The sequence below is a fragment of the Zerene cesonia genome, chromosome Z (genome assembly GCF_012273895.1).
Source record: "Zerene cesonia ecotype Mississippi chromosome Z, Zerene_cesonia_1.1, whole genome shotgun sequence".
Taxonomy (NCBI): Eukaryota; Metazoa; Arthropoda; class Insecta; order Lepidoptera; family Pieridae; genus Zerene; species Zerene cesonia.
In genome coordinates, this window is record NC_052122.1 from 11,800,502 (window position 1) to 11,815,067 (window position 14,566).

The 14,566-nt window shown below is 37.1% G+C and overlaps 1 protein-coding gene across 1 annotated transcript in view; it reads right to left on the reverse strand.

The window, feature by feature from the left end:
* Window positions 1-419: 419 nt before the first annotated feature.
* Window positions 420-14,566, reverse strand: part of LOC119835765 (neprilysin-2) — a 51,133-nt gene continuing 36,986 nt past the window's right edge. The window contains exons 6-17 of the mRNA XM_038360751.1: window positions 12,531-12,742; window positions 10,510-10,686; window positions 8,632-8,717; window positions 7,893-7,998; window positions 7,178-7,362; window positions 6,598-6,687; window positions 6,015-6,165; window positions 5,514-5,682; window positions 5,034-5,152; window positions 4,558-4,689; window positions 3,974-4,114; window positions 420-3,356 (exon numbers count right to left, since the gene is read on the reverse strand). Of these exons, the coding sequence (XP_038216679.1) occupies window positions 3,156-3,356; window positions 3,974-4,114; window positions 4,558-4,689; window positions 5,034-5,152; window positions 5,514-5,682; window positions 6,015-6,165; window positions 6,598-6,687; window positions 7,178-7,362; window positions 7,893-7,998; window positions 8,632-8,717; window positions 10,510-10,686; window positions 12,531-12,742 (1,769 nt within the window). The 3' untranslated portion in view covers window positions 420-3,155. The remainder of the gene's footprint in view (window positions 3,357-3,973; window positions 4,115-4,557; window positions 4,690-5,033; window positions 5,153-5,513; window positions 5,683-6,014; window positions 6,166-6,597; window positions 6,688-7,177; window positions 7,363-7,892; window positions 7,999-8,631; window positions 8,718-10,509; window positions 10,687-12,530; window positions 12,743-14,566) is intronic.

The following is a 14,566-nucleotide window of genomic DNA, read 5'->3' on the forward strand; positions in this document are numbered from 1 at the left end:
CCGAGCTCCATATAGATGGACCACAATCAACATCTGCACTACTTTCAATATTCTTATGTAGCTCCTACAATGTGCTTCGCTTATTACGATGTACGATAATGCAACGAGTGTGCATGGGATGAAGCAACGAGCGTGTAGTGTACGAATGATATTTTCGGAACAATAAATTTACTGTAAATTCATGTGCGTTTTTTATTTATCATTGCTCCCGATATTTGTTATATCCTTTATTATAGTTCTCATGTGTAATTTTATGACTGACGAAGGATAATGAATGTTATACCTACTTTAGTCATGGTGTCATAATTTAAAGGTCTACCTTACTTTCAAAAACAAATTCCAGTCTTGAAATGTATGGATGAGATATATGTAAAGTTAAATAATACACATATAGCAAGGAAGAGAAGTAAAACACAAAATTATAAATTTATTCTGTATTCGGTGTATCCATGTTTCACAACAAAGTGCTCACTAAAGCTATCTGCTTATTCTAGAACATATCACTGTTATTAGCTTGTGAGGCAATGCCGCGGCACCGAAACTACCGACCCGCTAAACGTTTTGTATAATGACAAACTGCAATAGAGATCAAATCGAGCTATTTAAGTTCATATAAAGGATAGAAGTATTGTTTAGCGAGTGTCGGTAACACAGTATTTACCCATAAAATGAACAATTTCCGTACGTAGAGTGTACTCACGAATATAGCCCAGACTTATTTTTTTATTTTGAATGTATCTGCACAAAATAGTGTGGAGATATTTGTCGATCTTTTGGTTGAGAATGTGTCAGGACGTATCTGAATGATCTCCATAATCTGAGTGAAATCGGGAGTACACTTACATGTTTGGGGCCTTGGACTTAACTTTAAAATACTTGGGGCAGGATGGACTATTCGTCAAATTAATTTTGTATATTTCATAAATACATCCCTTCTTATAATACTTTGCCCTTTGTTGTTCAACGCAGTTAAGTAACGACAATTGAACATGTGAAACTTCTAAATATATCCTTAAATATACACAAACAAACAGTGTTGTGATGATAATAGTTGTGAGGCTTGCAACTCAGTGAACCGACAATAAGGCTATTCTGAAAATGTGTATTTATATATTCATCTTGTATTAACCCAATATTCGGGTTTCTTTATATTTATACTGAATACAAATGTTAAATACTACTGTATAAATGTGGCATAACGTTATTTGCAATATTATTATTTTCATATTTATTATCTATTGTTTTAAAGGTTGTCGAATATTTTGATACGAATATTTAAATACACAGAAACTTTAAATTCTTCGAACAGTGTATATTGAGTAGAAATTGTAAATTGCGAGAAAGTGAAGCGTTTTGAGTCACAACTTAGAACAGCGTTCTTAGCGGCCTAACGTAATAAATATCTAGCTACTAGCCTATCTAATTGAATTCATATATTTACCGATAGCGGGAGTTCTTGCCGAGTTTGCTCTACGCGGTAAATATATGGACATACAATATTATACCTTACTACAATACACATTAACCCTAAGCTTAAGTAACATCAAAATTCGACTGCTGGGAGAAACAACGAGAAAGGTGTCCTGTTCTTCCGTGGAATACGTTACAACGTGTGAAAGAGACGCTAAATAGTAAAGTGAAAACACTGGCGAAGCTTTCGAAAGTAACTTCACACAACACATATCACGTATATAAAAGAAAAACAGCGCGCGGCGTGTAAAACAATCTATGAAACCGCGTGAAAACCCCAAAATAATTACCAAATTAATAATTCCACAGTGGGAAAGAACTCATTTGTACTTGCAATAACAAGTGTTAACATAACTATACCCGTCGAATTTCCATCGTCAGTCTAAAATCTCACCGAGCTAAATACAATCGTAAGACAAAAGTGCTAAAACAACATCAATACATGAATGCGAGCCGCGCCTCGCGCGCCTGGTGCGCACTGCAACCGTTCCCTGCTTACATTCGAGTCTACAATTATATTATAACGGATTTAGTTATAATAATAACTAAATTTAATAGTACAGAATATAAAGGTAAAAGACATCACATTCTTTTTTTATTTATTGAACCAATATTAATTGAATAGAATGTATCGGACGAATCTAAACATGAAATCAATTGTCAATATAATACAAGGTGGATAAATTCATTTCCATACATGTTCTTTACGCGTCGATGATTAGTTTAGTTATAGAGAACCTAGGTCTAGATCGGGACTTTATATTTTCGATGAAAAATATGATCATTCGAGTGCTGGTTTAATTAACCAATGGTACTAGATTAAACGGCGTTTAACATGACAGATACTAACAGTTGATTATATATTAAACAGAGTTCAGACCTAAACCTAAGCGCTGGATAATCACGAGTCAAGAACATGTATTGTCGTCGCTACGGGCAACCGCTTAAATTAACATTTAAATAAAAAATAAACTTAACGTATCAAAAATAAACATTAGAGTTTTGTAAATAATTTATAAAAATACAATATTATATAAATCCTGAGTACAAATTTCAGATCCGTAACCGTCGAGGTGTGAAGGGACAAATCAACTAAAAGGGATATAAGTAGCTTAATTGACGCACTTGTCATTCAAAAACAACATCAACGCATTTTTAAAAGAATAACATTAAATTTGAGAAATATCGTATTGGCGCAAACATTTGATGCATCTTCTACAGGAATTAATAAAAAAATGTCATTAACAAAAATCCACATCATATAAATAAGACATATCCACTGCAGTGTGTGCTGTAAACAGATGTACTAAAGGGGAGTGGAGGGGGGAAGCTTCACAAACATGTAAGTGTACCTACACCTCGGGGTGTTATTCAATGTGTGGTTATTCCACCCTGCACTTTTATGAAGCGCACAAGGTGTAAACACCACAACTTGTAAGTGTGTGCAGTACCTGGTGGCACCTGCTGAGTACTTTACACTCATCTGGTCTAGTGTACGGGGTGTGGTCGTCGTTTGCCAAGTTCAGCGTGTATAAAATAGCTTACTGACTCCCAAAGAGTATGTACCAATGTCCCCCCCCTTGTTGAGTGTGTGCGCCTCTCCCAGCACACGGCAGCAAGCGGGATGGCACATGTCCCCCCCCCCTCTCCCCTAGGGTGGCCCAGGGTGGCCGAGGGTGAGGCACCTACCACACCTTGCACTTGGCGGGGGGGTTCATGGGCGCGTGCGGGGGGCAGGCGAAGTCGGCGGCGAACTCGTCCATGTTGGAGAGTGGGCCGCGCACGCGGAAGCGGCCCGGCGCGTGGAAGCCGGTCGTGATGCGCATCTTGATCGCCTCGTTGCGGTACACCGAGCACCACGTGTTCGCCGCGCTCAGCCAGAACATCTGCGCGCACGCAACGCGTTACACTTCGCCCCTTACACACACGCACACGCACACGCACACGTACATGTACACGTGCACGTATACGTACACGCACACAAACCAAATATCTTAATATGTATCAATTGTATTATAATGTCCGCGATGGACGTCTAAATTACTCAACCGATTACAATGAAATTTGTGCGTTATGTGCAGTTTGATCCAATTTGAAAGAAAAGATAAGTAGTATTTTTTTTAATAAAATCGATTCTATTTATATTTCTAAAAAGTTAGACATACAGCACAGTCGTGCCGCGTATCAATCACAGAATCTCCCAGACTTCACTTAATTCTTAACCTTAGCGTTTATTACTCAGATTTTTTCCAATTTGAGTTTTTATTCTTGCTCTGACAAAATAGATAATTCTATACACAACCCCCTCTGTATCGTTTTAATCTAAAAAATTACATAAGGCGGGATTCAAACCCGCGTTCTTCGTCATCCCATGACAATGCCCGACCATTTACCCTGCATCCCACTATCAAAAATTTTAACCCCCTATCTCTCTAGGACAAAAAATTCCATGCTGCTAATCCCCCAAACCCCCCATACCCCGCAGTGTCCCCCCGCGACCCACCTGTCTGGGCGAGTACTTCTCGAGGCCGGGCAGGCGCGGCTCGTCCCCGTGGCGGCGCGTCCAGGCCGCGTACGCGTAGTACGCCTCCTTGATGCCGCCGTTGTCCGCGATGTTCTCGCCTTGCGTGTTCACCCCGTTCAGCTGTCGAGTTCGTTTGTCCCTCAGTACACTCGCACACGAGTCATCCAGATCATGTGGCATATTTCGTATACATGGGAGCATATATACATATACACAATGTAAGAATAAAAAAAGTTAGGAGATAGGAGAGATCCTGCTCTGTCTATTGCTATACTGGAATTTCTTTAAAACCTCCCCTGATCGTGAAAAAATAACAGACTTTTAAACTCAAGAAATTTCATCAAATAAGACTTCTATGAGGCAGTAAATAAAGCAGCAGTTAAAAAAATATTGAAAAGTGAATGAACACTTTAAGACTCTATTAGCAGGATGATTGCAGAAAAACAAAACTACAATTATACTTCTTTGTACGGTTTTCCATTGATCTAACTTATCATCCACCCAACCGATCCTCCATCCATCCAGTCTGACAAACTTCCAGACTAAAATTGGGTATAACATACCTTCATGCCCACTTCTTTAACAGTGTAGTTGGAGTACTGGTCGATGATGCACTTGGCCTTCTCCAGGTACTTCTGCTTCGTCATCTCCTGCCACCAGTCCACCAGGTTGCCGTTCTTGTCGAATTGACGACCCTGCGGTGATCGTAAGTCTTCGTCAGATTCATCATCATCGTATCTATTCTTACTGCTATAGACGGTTAGCTCATGTGGATAGATGTCACACGAGAAAACTTTTGGTCATGGACGTGTCGAATTCGTGAAAATAATTAAATACTTTATTTTCATATTAATTATAAAATAAATATTTCTTTATAAATCAAACTTCAAATATAGCAACGAACTCCGTAAAGTAAACTTAAATACCTTCATCGACTTCTGAAATTATTTAACAGTTTCCTATCCAGACGAAGACATGTCCGACTTAAATCAAATCTTTGCCAGCCGTTTCCGCCCTATAATTATTTCCTCAACCTTACCTGGTCATCGAACCCGTGCGTGATCTCGTGTCCAATGACGAAACCGATAGCGCCGTAGTTCATGTAGGCGGGACGCTTGGCCGAGAAGAACGTCCCTTGCAGGATGCCCGCGGGGAATTCTGCATAATTTTTAACATGTAATAAATAGGTAATTGGGATTATTCTTTAACTCTAACATTTATTTAACGATTAGACTTCTTATAAGCACTTTTGAATCGACATAATACAGTTGTAATTAAATTCCAAATTATTTAGTTACCAATTAGTGTAATTTTTGTGGCGTTTGGGAAAATTAAAGTTTTTACAAGCTCCAAAATATTAGAAATTGAGATATAATTGGAATGTAAATACTAATAAAAATGTAAAACATCTGCATTTATTCGCACACTAACATTCAATATATAGAGAAATAAAGAAATCCCACAAATGGATCAACCATACAACCACCGCTCAGCACGTCCCCACCCACTAAGCACTTACGGATGCTGTTCTCGATGGACGAGTAGAACGCGTTGACGATCGCCGGCCTGCCGTGCGTGACCCAGTCCGTCTTGTTGACCGGCTCGCGCAGCTTGCTGAACAGGTACTCGGTGCCAAACAGCGTGAGGTTCAGCACCGACTCCATCAGCTTGTCGGTCGACATCTCCAGCTGAGAACGTCGCGACGGGTTAGAGATGGTTTTTCAGGGTCTCTTAGTGTGACTAAAATTCTTTCAAAGGGAAAAAGGCCAATTCTTTTTGACAATTAAATATGAGATCCAGAGTCTCTGTTTCAGTTTATATTTTCTTTGAGAAAACAGACTTTTTATTTGCGTTGTTAGTTCAATCTTCATTTTTAACAGTGTGTGTGTTTATACGTGTGTCCTCGTGTCTTTGCATGTGCGTACGTGAGTGCAAGTGCGTGTACGTGTGAGTGCGTGTACGTGGGAGTGCGTGTGCGTGAACGTGTGCGTGTGGGAGTACGCGTGCGCGTGCGACTCACCCCCGAGTAGAATTCGGTGAGCTTCTGGTTGTCGAGCAGCTCGTTGGGGTAAGCGATGTGCGCGGCCATCGCCTGCGCCTTGTCGAGCGCGGCCTGCCGCGTCATGCTGTCCATCCACTCCACTTCCGACAGCGTCTTGCTGAACTGCTGCCTGTCAGACGGCGGAGTGAAAGTGTCAGATTGTGTGTCTGTAGTCCGTTTGTACATTCGTATTGGCCAGCGGTGGATTGTAAAGGCTAGTTAAATGCAGCCAGCGAGATAGATGTTCTAATCAGCGGATTAAGATATTAAAGGCTACACAAACAGTCGCGGCGTAACAGTTTAACTTGATGTAAAAAAAGGAATTTTAAAATAGAAAATCATTTGAAATTTAACAGATAATTTGTAAAAAACCAATTGAATTTTTTACTTTATCTTTGGAATACTACAAAAAAACAAAAAAATCAATGGATATGTAAAGATTCTATCAGTTCTTGAATATTTATGAAGCTGAATATTAATTTTAGGACAACCTAACCTAACCATTTATTAGAATCTAATTTGCTAATTTATTTTTAATTAAAAAATTATAGGAATTCCTTACCTTATGTCATCTACCATCTCCAAAGCTTTGGCTTTAGAATTTTCGTTGAAGTACTTTCGGATGTAAAGAGCTCCCACAGCGATTGACATACTGTAAAATAATATAAACATTATAAAATAAAATTGATGCTGTATGCTCGTCTTATTGCATTTAACGTTTTATAGCTTTACACAGTTTTATTTCTGCTTATATATTGAAAATTTAATCAAACATTCAATTAATCCATTGCAGAGAAGGGAAATGAATATTAATATACATAATTCACCTCAAAAATTGTGTCAAAAATTTATCTACGACATTGCGTCCACATAAAATCATAAGGATTACTATGCGAACATACATATACATGTATGTGTGTACTTGTGTACGTACGTAAATATTCTTGTGTGTGTCCGTATATAGGTGTGTGTTGGTATTTTAGCATATATGTAGGTGTATGTTAGTATATATGTAGGTATATGTTAGTATATATGTAGGTGTATGTTCGCATATATGTAGGTGTATGTTCGTATATATGTAGGTGTATGTTCGCATTTATGTAGGTGTATGTTCGTATATACGTAGGTGTGTGTTGGTATACCTGGCGCTGGTGGTGTCGGCGCACTCCTTCCAGCGGCTCTCGCGCTCGGTCTTGCCGGAGAGCGCGGTGACGTAGGCGAGCTGGCGGCGCCGCAGCTGCTCCGTGAGGTAGGACACGGACGCGCCGGCCACGCGCCACATCACGTAGTTCGCTTGCACGCGCTTCGGTGTTTTCTCGAGCAGCACCTGCCGGGTGGGGGTGCTTTTAGCTTTTATTTGCTTCACCTGTACGTTTGGGTGTAACCGACTCGTTTGAGCGATTTACACTTTATATGAACAGATTTCATTTAACCTTCGTACACTTATGATGATGACAATTTCATGAGTTTATCTTATTATGCTGATAAGGATCGCTAGGATTCAATAATTCTCTTACGTATGCTCTATATAAGAGTAAATGTATGAGACAATGAAGTCGCATGAGGTCGGGAATCAATGATAAATCGCTTACACTTGACAGTGCTTTTATTGTATTCTTTAAAATATTGTGTAAAAAAAGTATAATAGAATTTATTTGAATTTTTTGTTGAATTTATTTATGGAACGATTCTAAAACGAGTCTCAACTACGTATACAAGAAAATTGAATAATTTAATTTGTTATATATTTCTATGAAAATAACCCCAAAAAAACTGCATAGAAATATATTATAGGTACATATTATTAGAAAATTAATGTTGTTGAAGATTTGAAAATTATACTATATGCGTCCTTACCTCAAGGTCAGAGAAGTATTTGGGCACATTGACGATGGCAATCTCCTCCAGACCGACCTGGATGTGAGGAGCCAGGAGACGGTTCACGTACGTCAGCCAGGGGATCCTGGAGATAGTTTGTTTATTTAAATAAAAAAAAATACCAAAAAAATGTCCTATTAAGGCGACTAATCTAAAGTAAATAGCGATAAAGAAAGAAAATTAGGGGATGTGGACAAATTTATACTTTTTATAAATGATGCTTTTAGATTTAATAAAAGCACTAGCGATCGCCCGAGGCTTTACACGTGGTAGGTTTCTTCTCTCCATGAGAAACTTCCTTGTGCCTTCACAATTTTTTTTTAAAATATCTACAGAATTGTTCCAGCAATTCTCGAGATGAACTTTTAACAACACACTGTATTTATAAAGACTAATAATGCATATCGCCCTTTTAAATGTTTTATAAACGTTTAATATATATTATTACTAGCTGCGCCCCGCGGTTGCACCCGCGTAAATCCGTATCCCGTAGGAATATCGGGATTAAAAGTTGCCTATATGTTATTCCAGTTGTCCAGCTATCTACGTACAAAGTTTCATTGCAATCGGTTCAGTAGTTTTTGTGTGAAAGAGCAACAAACACACACACACACATCCTTACAAACTTTCGCATTTATAATATTAGTAGGATAGGATTTTGTAACAGCTTTGGAACTATACTAGAACCTACTTAGATTTCAATAAATATATTATTTACTTGGGGAACTTTTGTTGAAGCTCAGCGATGGTCATGGGGTTGTAGAGGCTGGTGGCGTTACGGCGCTTCTCCAACGGCAGAGAGATCTGGAGTATTGACATTTCGAATTATTAAGAAAACAACCACAGAAATATCCAGGGACACATCTTTATGGAAGTCGGTTAAAAAATTGGTAAAACCGACAAGAGCTGATGGAATGAAAGATGATGACTCTAAGCTGAAATATATTGGGGCTTGGAGACTGAATGTGAAATTATTGAAATTTATTTAGTCACTTGTCATATACAAGCAAAAGATCGCAATGAAATCGAATGTTCTCGAACTTATAATAATAGCTTGCTAATGTGTGTAGTGGCTTATGAATGAAAATCTTCGATGTGCTGCCATTTTTGTTAAAAATACCAACGTTTTTACTTCCAATTTCTATATCATTTAAATTATAAAGCGATGAGTATTTTGGTTGTCAGATATCTTTCAGATTTTCGGATATTTATTCTACTATAAAAAGGTATTTTTCGACAAAAAATCCTTTAATACAGTGCATATTTTTCACTAAATCCATTCTCGGCGAACCAGTTAAATTCAAGAAAATATCCAGTGAAATGATTACTTTATATGCTTTTTATCAGACAGTGTTATGACTTCTTTATTTTAAAACAGATAATATACTATTTATATCAAAAGTATTTTTCCAGCTTTTAAAAAATCATGTTTTAATTTTTTTAATGATTTTTATTATTTGCAATGCGAACTATTTCGACGAAGAATCCACCACGCACAGACGCACCTTACGTAACGTAACTACATACAAAAGCTATTTAAAAAATAAAAGTCAAGAGTCATAAATTAACTTGTTTGTGGCCTCATTAAACGTTCGCTCGTGACGCGACCGGATTAGGCGTTTTATTGTTTTCAAAATAAAATATTTTCTATTCACCATTTGTTCTAGCTTCGGCCGATGCGATGGATATTATTAAACGCAAGACCGCGTCCTTGAGACTCTGTTATTTTGAGATTTTTTTTGTGTAGTGTCTTTGTTTGGGTCGTACGTTCAGCTCTTTGGTTTTGTTAATAAGGAAATCTTTTCACTATTTTCCCTGTTAATAGCCGTTTTCCTTTAACAGATCTAGTATATACTAGTAACCATTTCATGATTTTGTATTTATCGTTAAACATAAGAATTAATAGGTGTTAATGTTTAGATGTAGAGTTGGGGTGTATAAAACCAAAATACTCCAAAAATTGTTTTGTAATACGTTTTTTGTTATTTAATGAATATTTTCCAACGTACAAGACGAATCTTCAACGAATTGCCGACACATTCTATTTTCTATCAATAATCATTATCTTATTTTGTAAAATTACTAATTCTTCAGCTGAAACACGCCAACGCTGAACAAACCTGCTTTTCTTACTAAAATAACATTAAGAAAAACCGGCTGTACCACTTGTTGATAATATAGTTGATAGCCTATATATCACTGCCAACGGCTTCGCTTGCTGGTAATGTCCCAGAACTGCGGCGAGTCCTCGTTTATTTAATACTTAATAAATAGAAAATACATCACATTTTAAATCCGTTTAAACCCTGTAAGTTTAAATGTTAGTTTTATAGCAATATAATGTTTTATAAATGAGAAAAATTCAATGAATAGAAAACAATTGATCACGAGGCGGGATTCGAACCCGTGTCTTTTTGCCAAACCGTTACAACGTCCAGCCTCACGGCCACCCGATCCTGCCTCTGTGACTAAATTTGTTCCACTCTTTCGGTTTCATGTCACTAAGGCACAAGACCCCCAAAGATCATTTTTTTCTATTTTTTTTTAATTTTCTCATCATTTAAGCTGTAAAGGCGGACCTATTCTAGCAACTCACATTGGCGAGTTTGATCTCGAACTGCAGCGAGTCCTTGAGCTCGACCTCGGCGCGCGCGCGGTCCGCGCCGAGCAGTGCCGCGATGTCCACCATGTACTCGTAGTACGCCTGCACCAGCTTGTCCTTGAAGCCACGGTTCAGGTACTCGCGACTCAGCCCGAGGGACGCTTGGTCCAGCTGGAAGATGAGCATTTGGAAACTGAGCTGGTGCATCATGATGAGGCTCATGATTCAATCTGGGTACCAGGGATCGTGCCTCTGCGAATGTTCATGGGTGTGGTGATCGCGAACCACCAGCGAATACGCGAACACGTTCTCCTCCGATATTGACGGGTAAGGGAAACTTGAAGATAGGAAAGAAGCAATGGACATAGGTAAAAAAGGAAAGACCTCCCGACCTTATTTAGAGTTCTTTAAACTTAATATATAAAAAACAAAGGCTTATTCACTGATTTATCAACGCACAGCCCAATCTACTCAACCGATTCGATGTAATGTTTAGCATGTAGATAGCTACTATGATGTAGACCGTCTCCGCAAGGAGTGAGGCTAGTCCAATCAAGTTCTGGTTATTAATACAGGACTTCCCTAGAGACGGTTTTGATTACTAAAATATATCAAATCCAATTATTTATTACACGAATATAGCGAGGCTTTTTTCCTTAACAAATAATTTCGAATATTTGTGGTCATTGATATTTATCTATTTTGTAATAAAATCTCTCCGCGTTATATAAAATGTAACGGTATTGCATCGTAATTTCCAGCGAACGTTATAATAATCTCTTATACTGGTATTTTCTACTTAAGTAACCATCGTCCACCGTTACTTCCCTATCATAGTTTAAATCACGCATGTAAATACATAATATTCGTTATATCATAGAACACACTACTATATATATTCGTGAAAGTATTATTATTTCAAAACGAATGCAACTTATTACCAACATTATAATTTCTAATTTAACTCCGTCAAAGTTACCTTAGTAAATGTTTAATTTTCTAACTAATGACATATAATTTATTTTCTCGTTAATACTAAAAACTTTCCGATAACTTCGAATATTTGTTTGATTTTGAAATAAAGATATTCACACAGCTAGTCACGTCGCACAATAATCTATGGAGTCGAAACAAATACGAAAAGGTAGCAGCTAACACATTATTACTGGGTTCCCTGCGGATGCCGAATTTCATTTAAGTTTGCGAAGGACGCTCAGCCGAACGCCTTATTTATTCTAAATAACTTTGTTTTCTTTTCAATTTTCAGTATATTTTTCGTGTTTAATTATACAAAGTAAATCTATCTTGTGTATTGAAAAATGGAATACACAATTAAGCAAATTTCCAAATAGAGTGAGACTTCATATGATGCATTTAAAAACTTTAATTAGCAGATTGTATCTTGTTATTTCTAAGTGAAATTTCATAAAATAGAAACGTTTTAAAAATTTCCTTATCTGCTATTGTAAAAATTAATGAAACATTAATTCGTTATAAGAAAATAGGTAGGACTTAAAAAAATAATAATTTTGTATAAGTGTTACCTATGTTTTTAGTATTTTTTTATAAATGATTGATTATTGTAATATTTTAAAGTCATTCATCAAAAACACAATAGAACATTATTTTAATCCGTTTTACTTCGATGCGGTGAAACTGTTCAAAGACAATATAAACTTATGATAATATATACAACATTAAATTCGTATATTTAGAATTCACTGCTTTACTTATTTCACCAACAGAAAGCAATATTTATCCTGAATGTGTATGGTCTTTTTTAACAGAAGTAATATTATAGCAACTTAATAAAGCATTCTAGATCAGTCAAGCTTAATATTTCACTTAATATCTCAAAAAAAAAAAATCAGGGTTTATTATGACATCTTAAGACAAAAGAGACAGAAGTATTTCCAGTGTAAGAAAAAGACAGAGCTCGTTAGGCCATCACGGTCCCACACTGGAATCACTCACGCTATGTCGACGCCCCGGTCGGGCCACGGGTTCACACTCACATCGATAATGCGGTTGGTGGAGTTCTTAACGTCCACGCTGATAGAGAAGTCGAGGAAGTAGTCCACCGAGTAGCCGGCGTGCCGGAACTTGTACACGGAGTCCTCCCACGAGAAGGAGCGCTCGTCCCAGTTGTCCCCGTCGAGCACGGGCCAGCCGCCGAGCCGGCGCAGCATGTCCAGCAGCGGCTGGATGCCGCGGGCCTCGATGGCCGCTGTGGGATATTTGTATAACTAGCTGCTCGCGGAAAACCACGGGCAAACGCAAGTCAAGTGACTACAGCTCATGCGCTTTTCCGCTACATAAACTAGCACTGACAAGTATCATGAAAATAAGGTAAGGTTAGTCTCAAAATAAACATTTTTGCAACATTTGCCATTGCTGCTTTGCTTTTATTGATTTACATAGGCTATACATAAGTCCGCCACGATGAACAGGCTATCCAAAGACTACTAAAAGATCTAAAAGATCGTTTCGATTTGAACCAGTATTTCCTGAGATCAAACAAGTAAACTTTATAGCTTTGTAATATGAATTATCCCTACTCCTAAAATTTTAGCGAGTTGTCAAAAGGTACCGATTTTATAATTTTGTTCTTTTAAAGTAGTCCTTATATATTGACCTAATATTATAAAAGGTAAAGCTACAATGGCCAACTGTATGGGGTAGCTGCGGACCGGATATGTTAATAACATGTATCAGCATAGACAAACAATTTCATCCTTCTCATATTCTGATGAAGGAAGATTGACATATCTAGAGACAGATAAAAAAAGCTGACCCATTTCACAATCACCAATTATATCTGTTTGAACAAAGCTCATAAAACATAATCCATAACCAATTCTGCATGCAAAGCATAGCTCAATAGTACTCACTGAAGTCTAGAATGATCTAGAACCCAATAGACCGAAGTCGATGTTACGAATATTGGTTATATGATTTGGAGCAAATGTGCTATACCCCTTGCGGTGAGCATATCATTACATCGAGCGTTGTGCAAATGCGGAAGTCACTTTCACTTCAAATAACAAGTGACTGCACTTACGTTAACTGTTAGGGTTATCCAGTTGTGACTTTTGACTTTATTGCTCTCTCTACTTAATTTTTTATGTACGAGTATTTCTAACGAACGACTTTTTGATGAAGTTTAAATTTGAAGGTCTAACAAGGGAAGACTATGTATAAGGAAGTTTTCGTTTATTCAAGTCTACAACGGTTTATCTGACACGATTTTCCTCTCTGCCTTACGTTGGTTTGTGTCTTATATTTATTGTTAAAATTTTTAACGATTTTTCAAAATTTACTTCAAATTCTAACACAACAAACTATAATTCAAACACTTCAATCGGTATTTCGTGAAAAGAATTTCAATGATGTGAATTAATGTGAAAAACTAAGGATATTATTATGAAATAAATGCTAATTAAAATTTTAATAATGCCATTCGGTGGTCGATCGACGATCCCGCGTAGATTAGTCACGAAAACCGATCATTGTAATTGAAATTATGCCCGACATACTCACACATTGTAACAAAGAATTTATGTTGTTGAATTGTGGCAAAGAATTTATGTGAAAATTACAAAAGACAGTATTTCAAGAGAAATCCGTCAGCCGGTAAATTGTAAACAATTTGATTTTTATTTTATTTAATTATCATCATTTTATATAGCAAACATATTCTTTAACACGTTTTTGAAAATTCCCCAATAAACTAGAGTCTATTATCAAAGATCATAGACTAAATTGATTCGCACCAGACAGTGCTGTTGGTAATAACATTAGTCCAATTGAATTCACCTGCTAGCAAACAGATTATGCTCACCTTCCATGAATTGTATGTACAGGCAATTATAGATATAATAGCATCATCAAATAGAGTTTAAATTAACTATATCTATCCAAGAAGCGTATTGTAACATTTTGTACAGTATTTCAAATTAAGATTCATTTTATCATTGGATACTATTATTTCATGTTTAAACGATTAATGTCATAACATCGTCTTGCAATAGAAATAAATAATATTGGATTG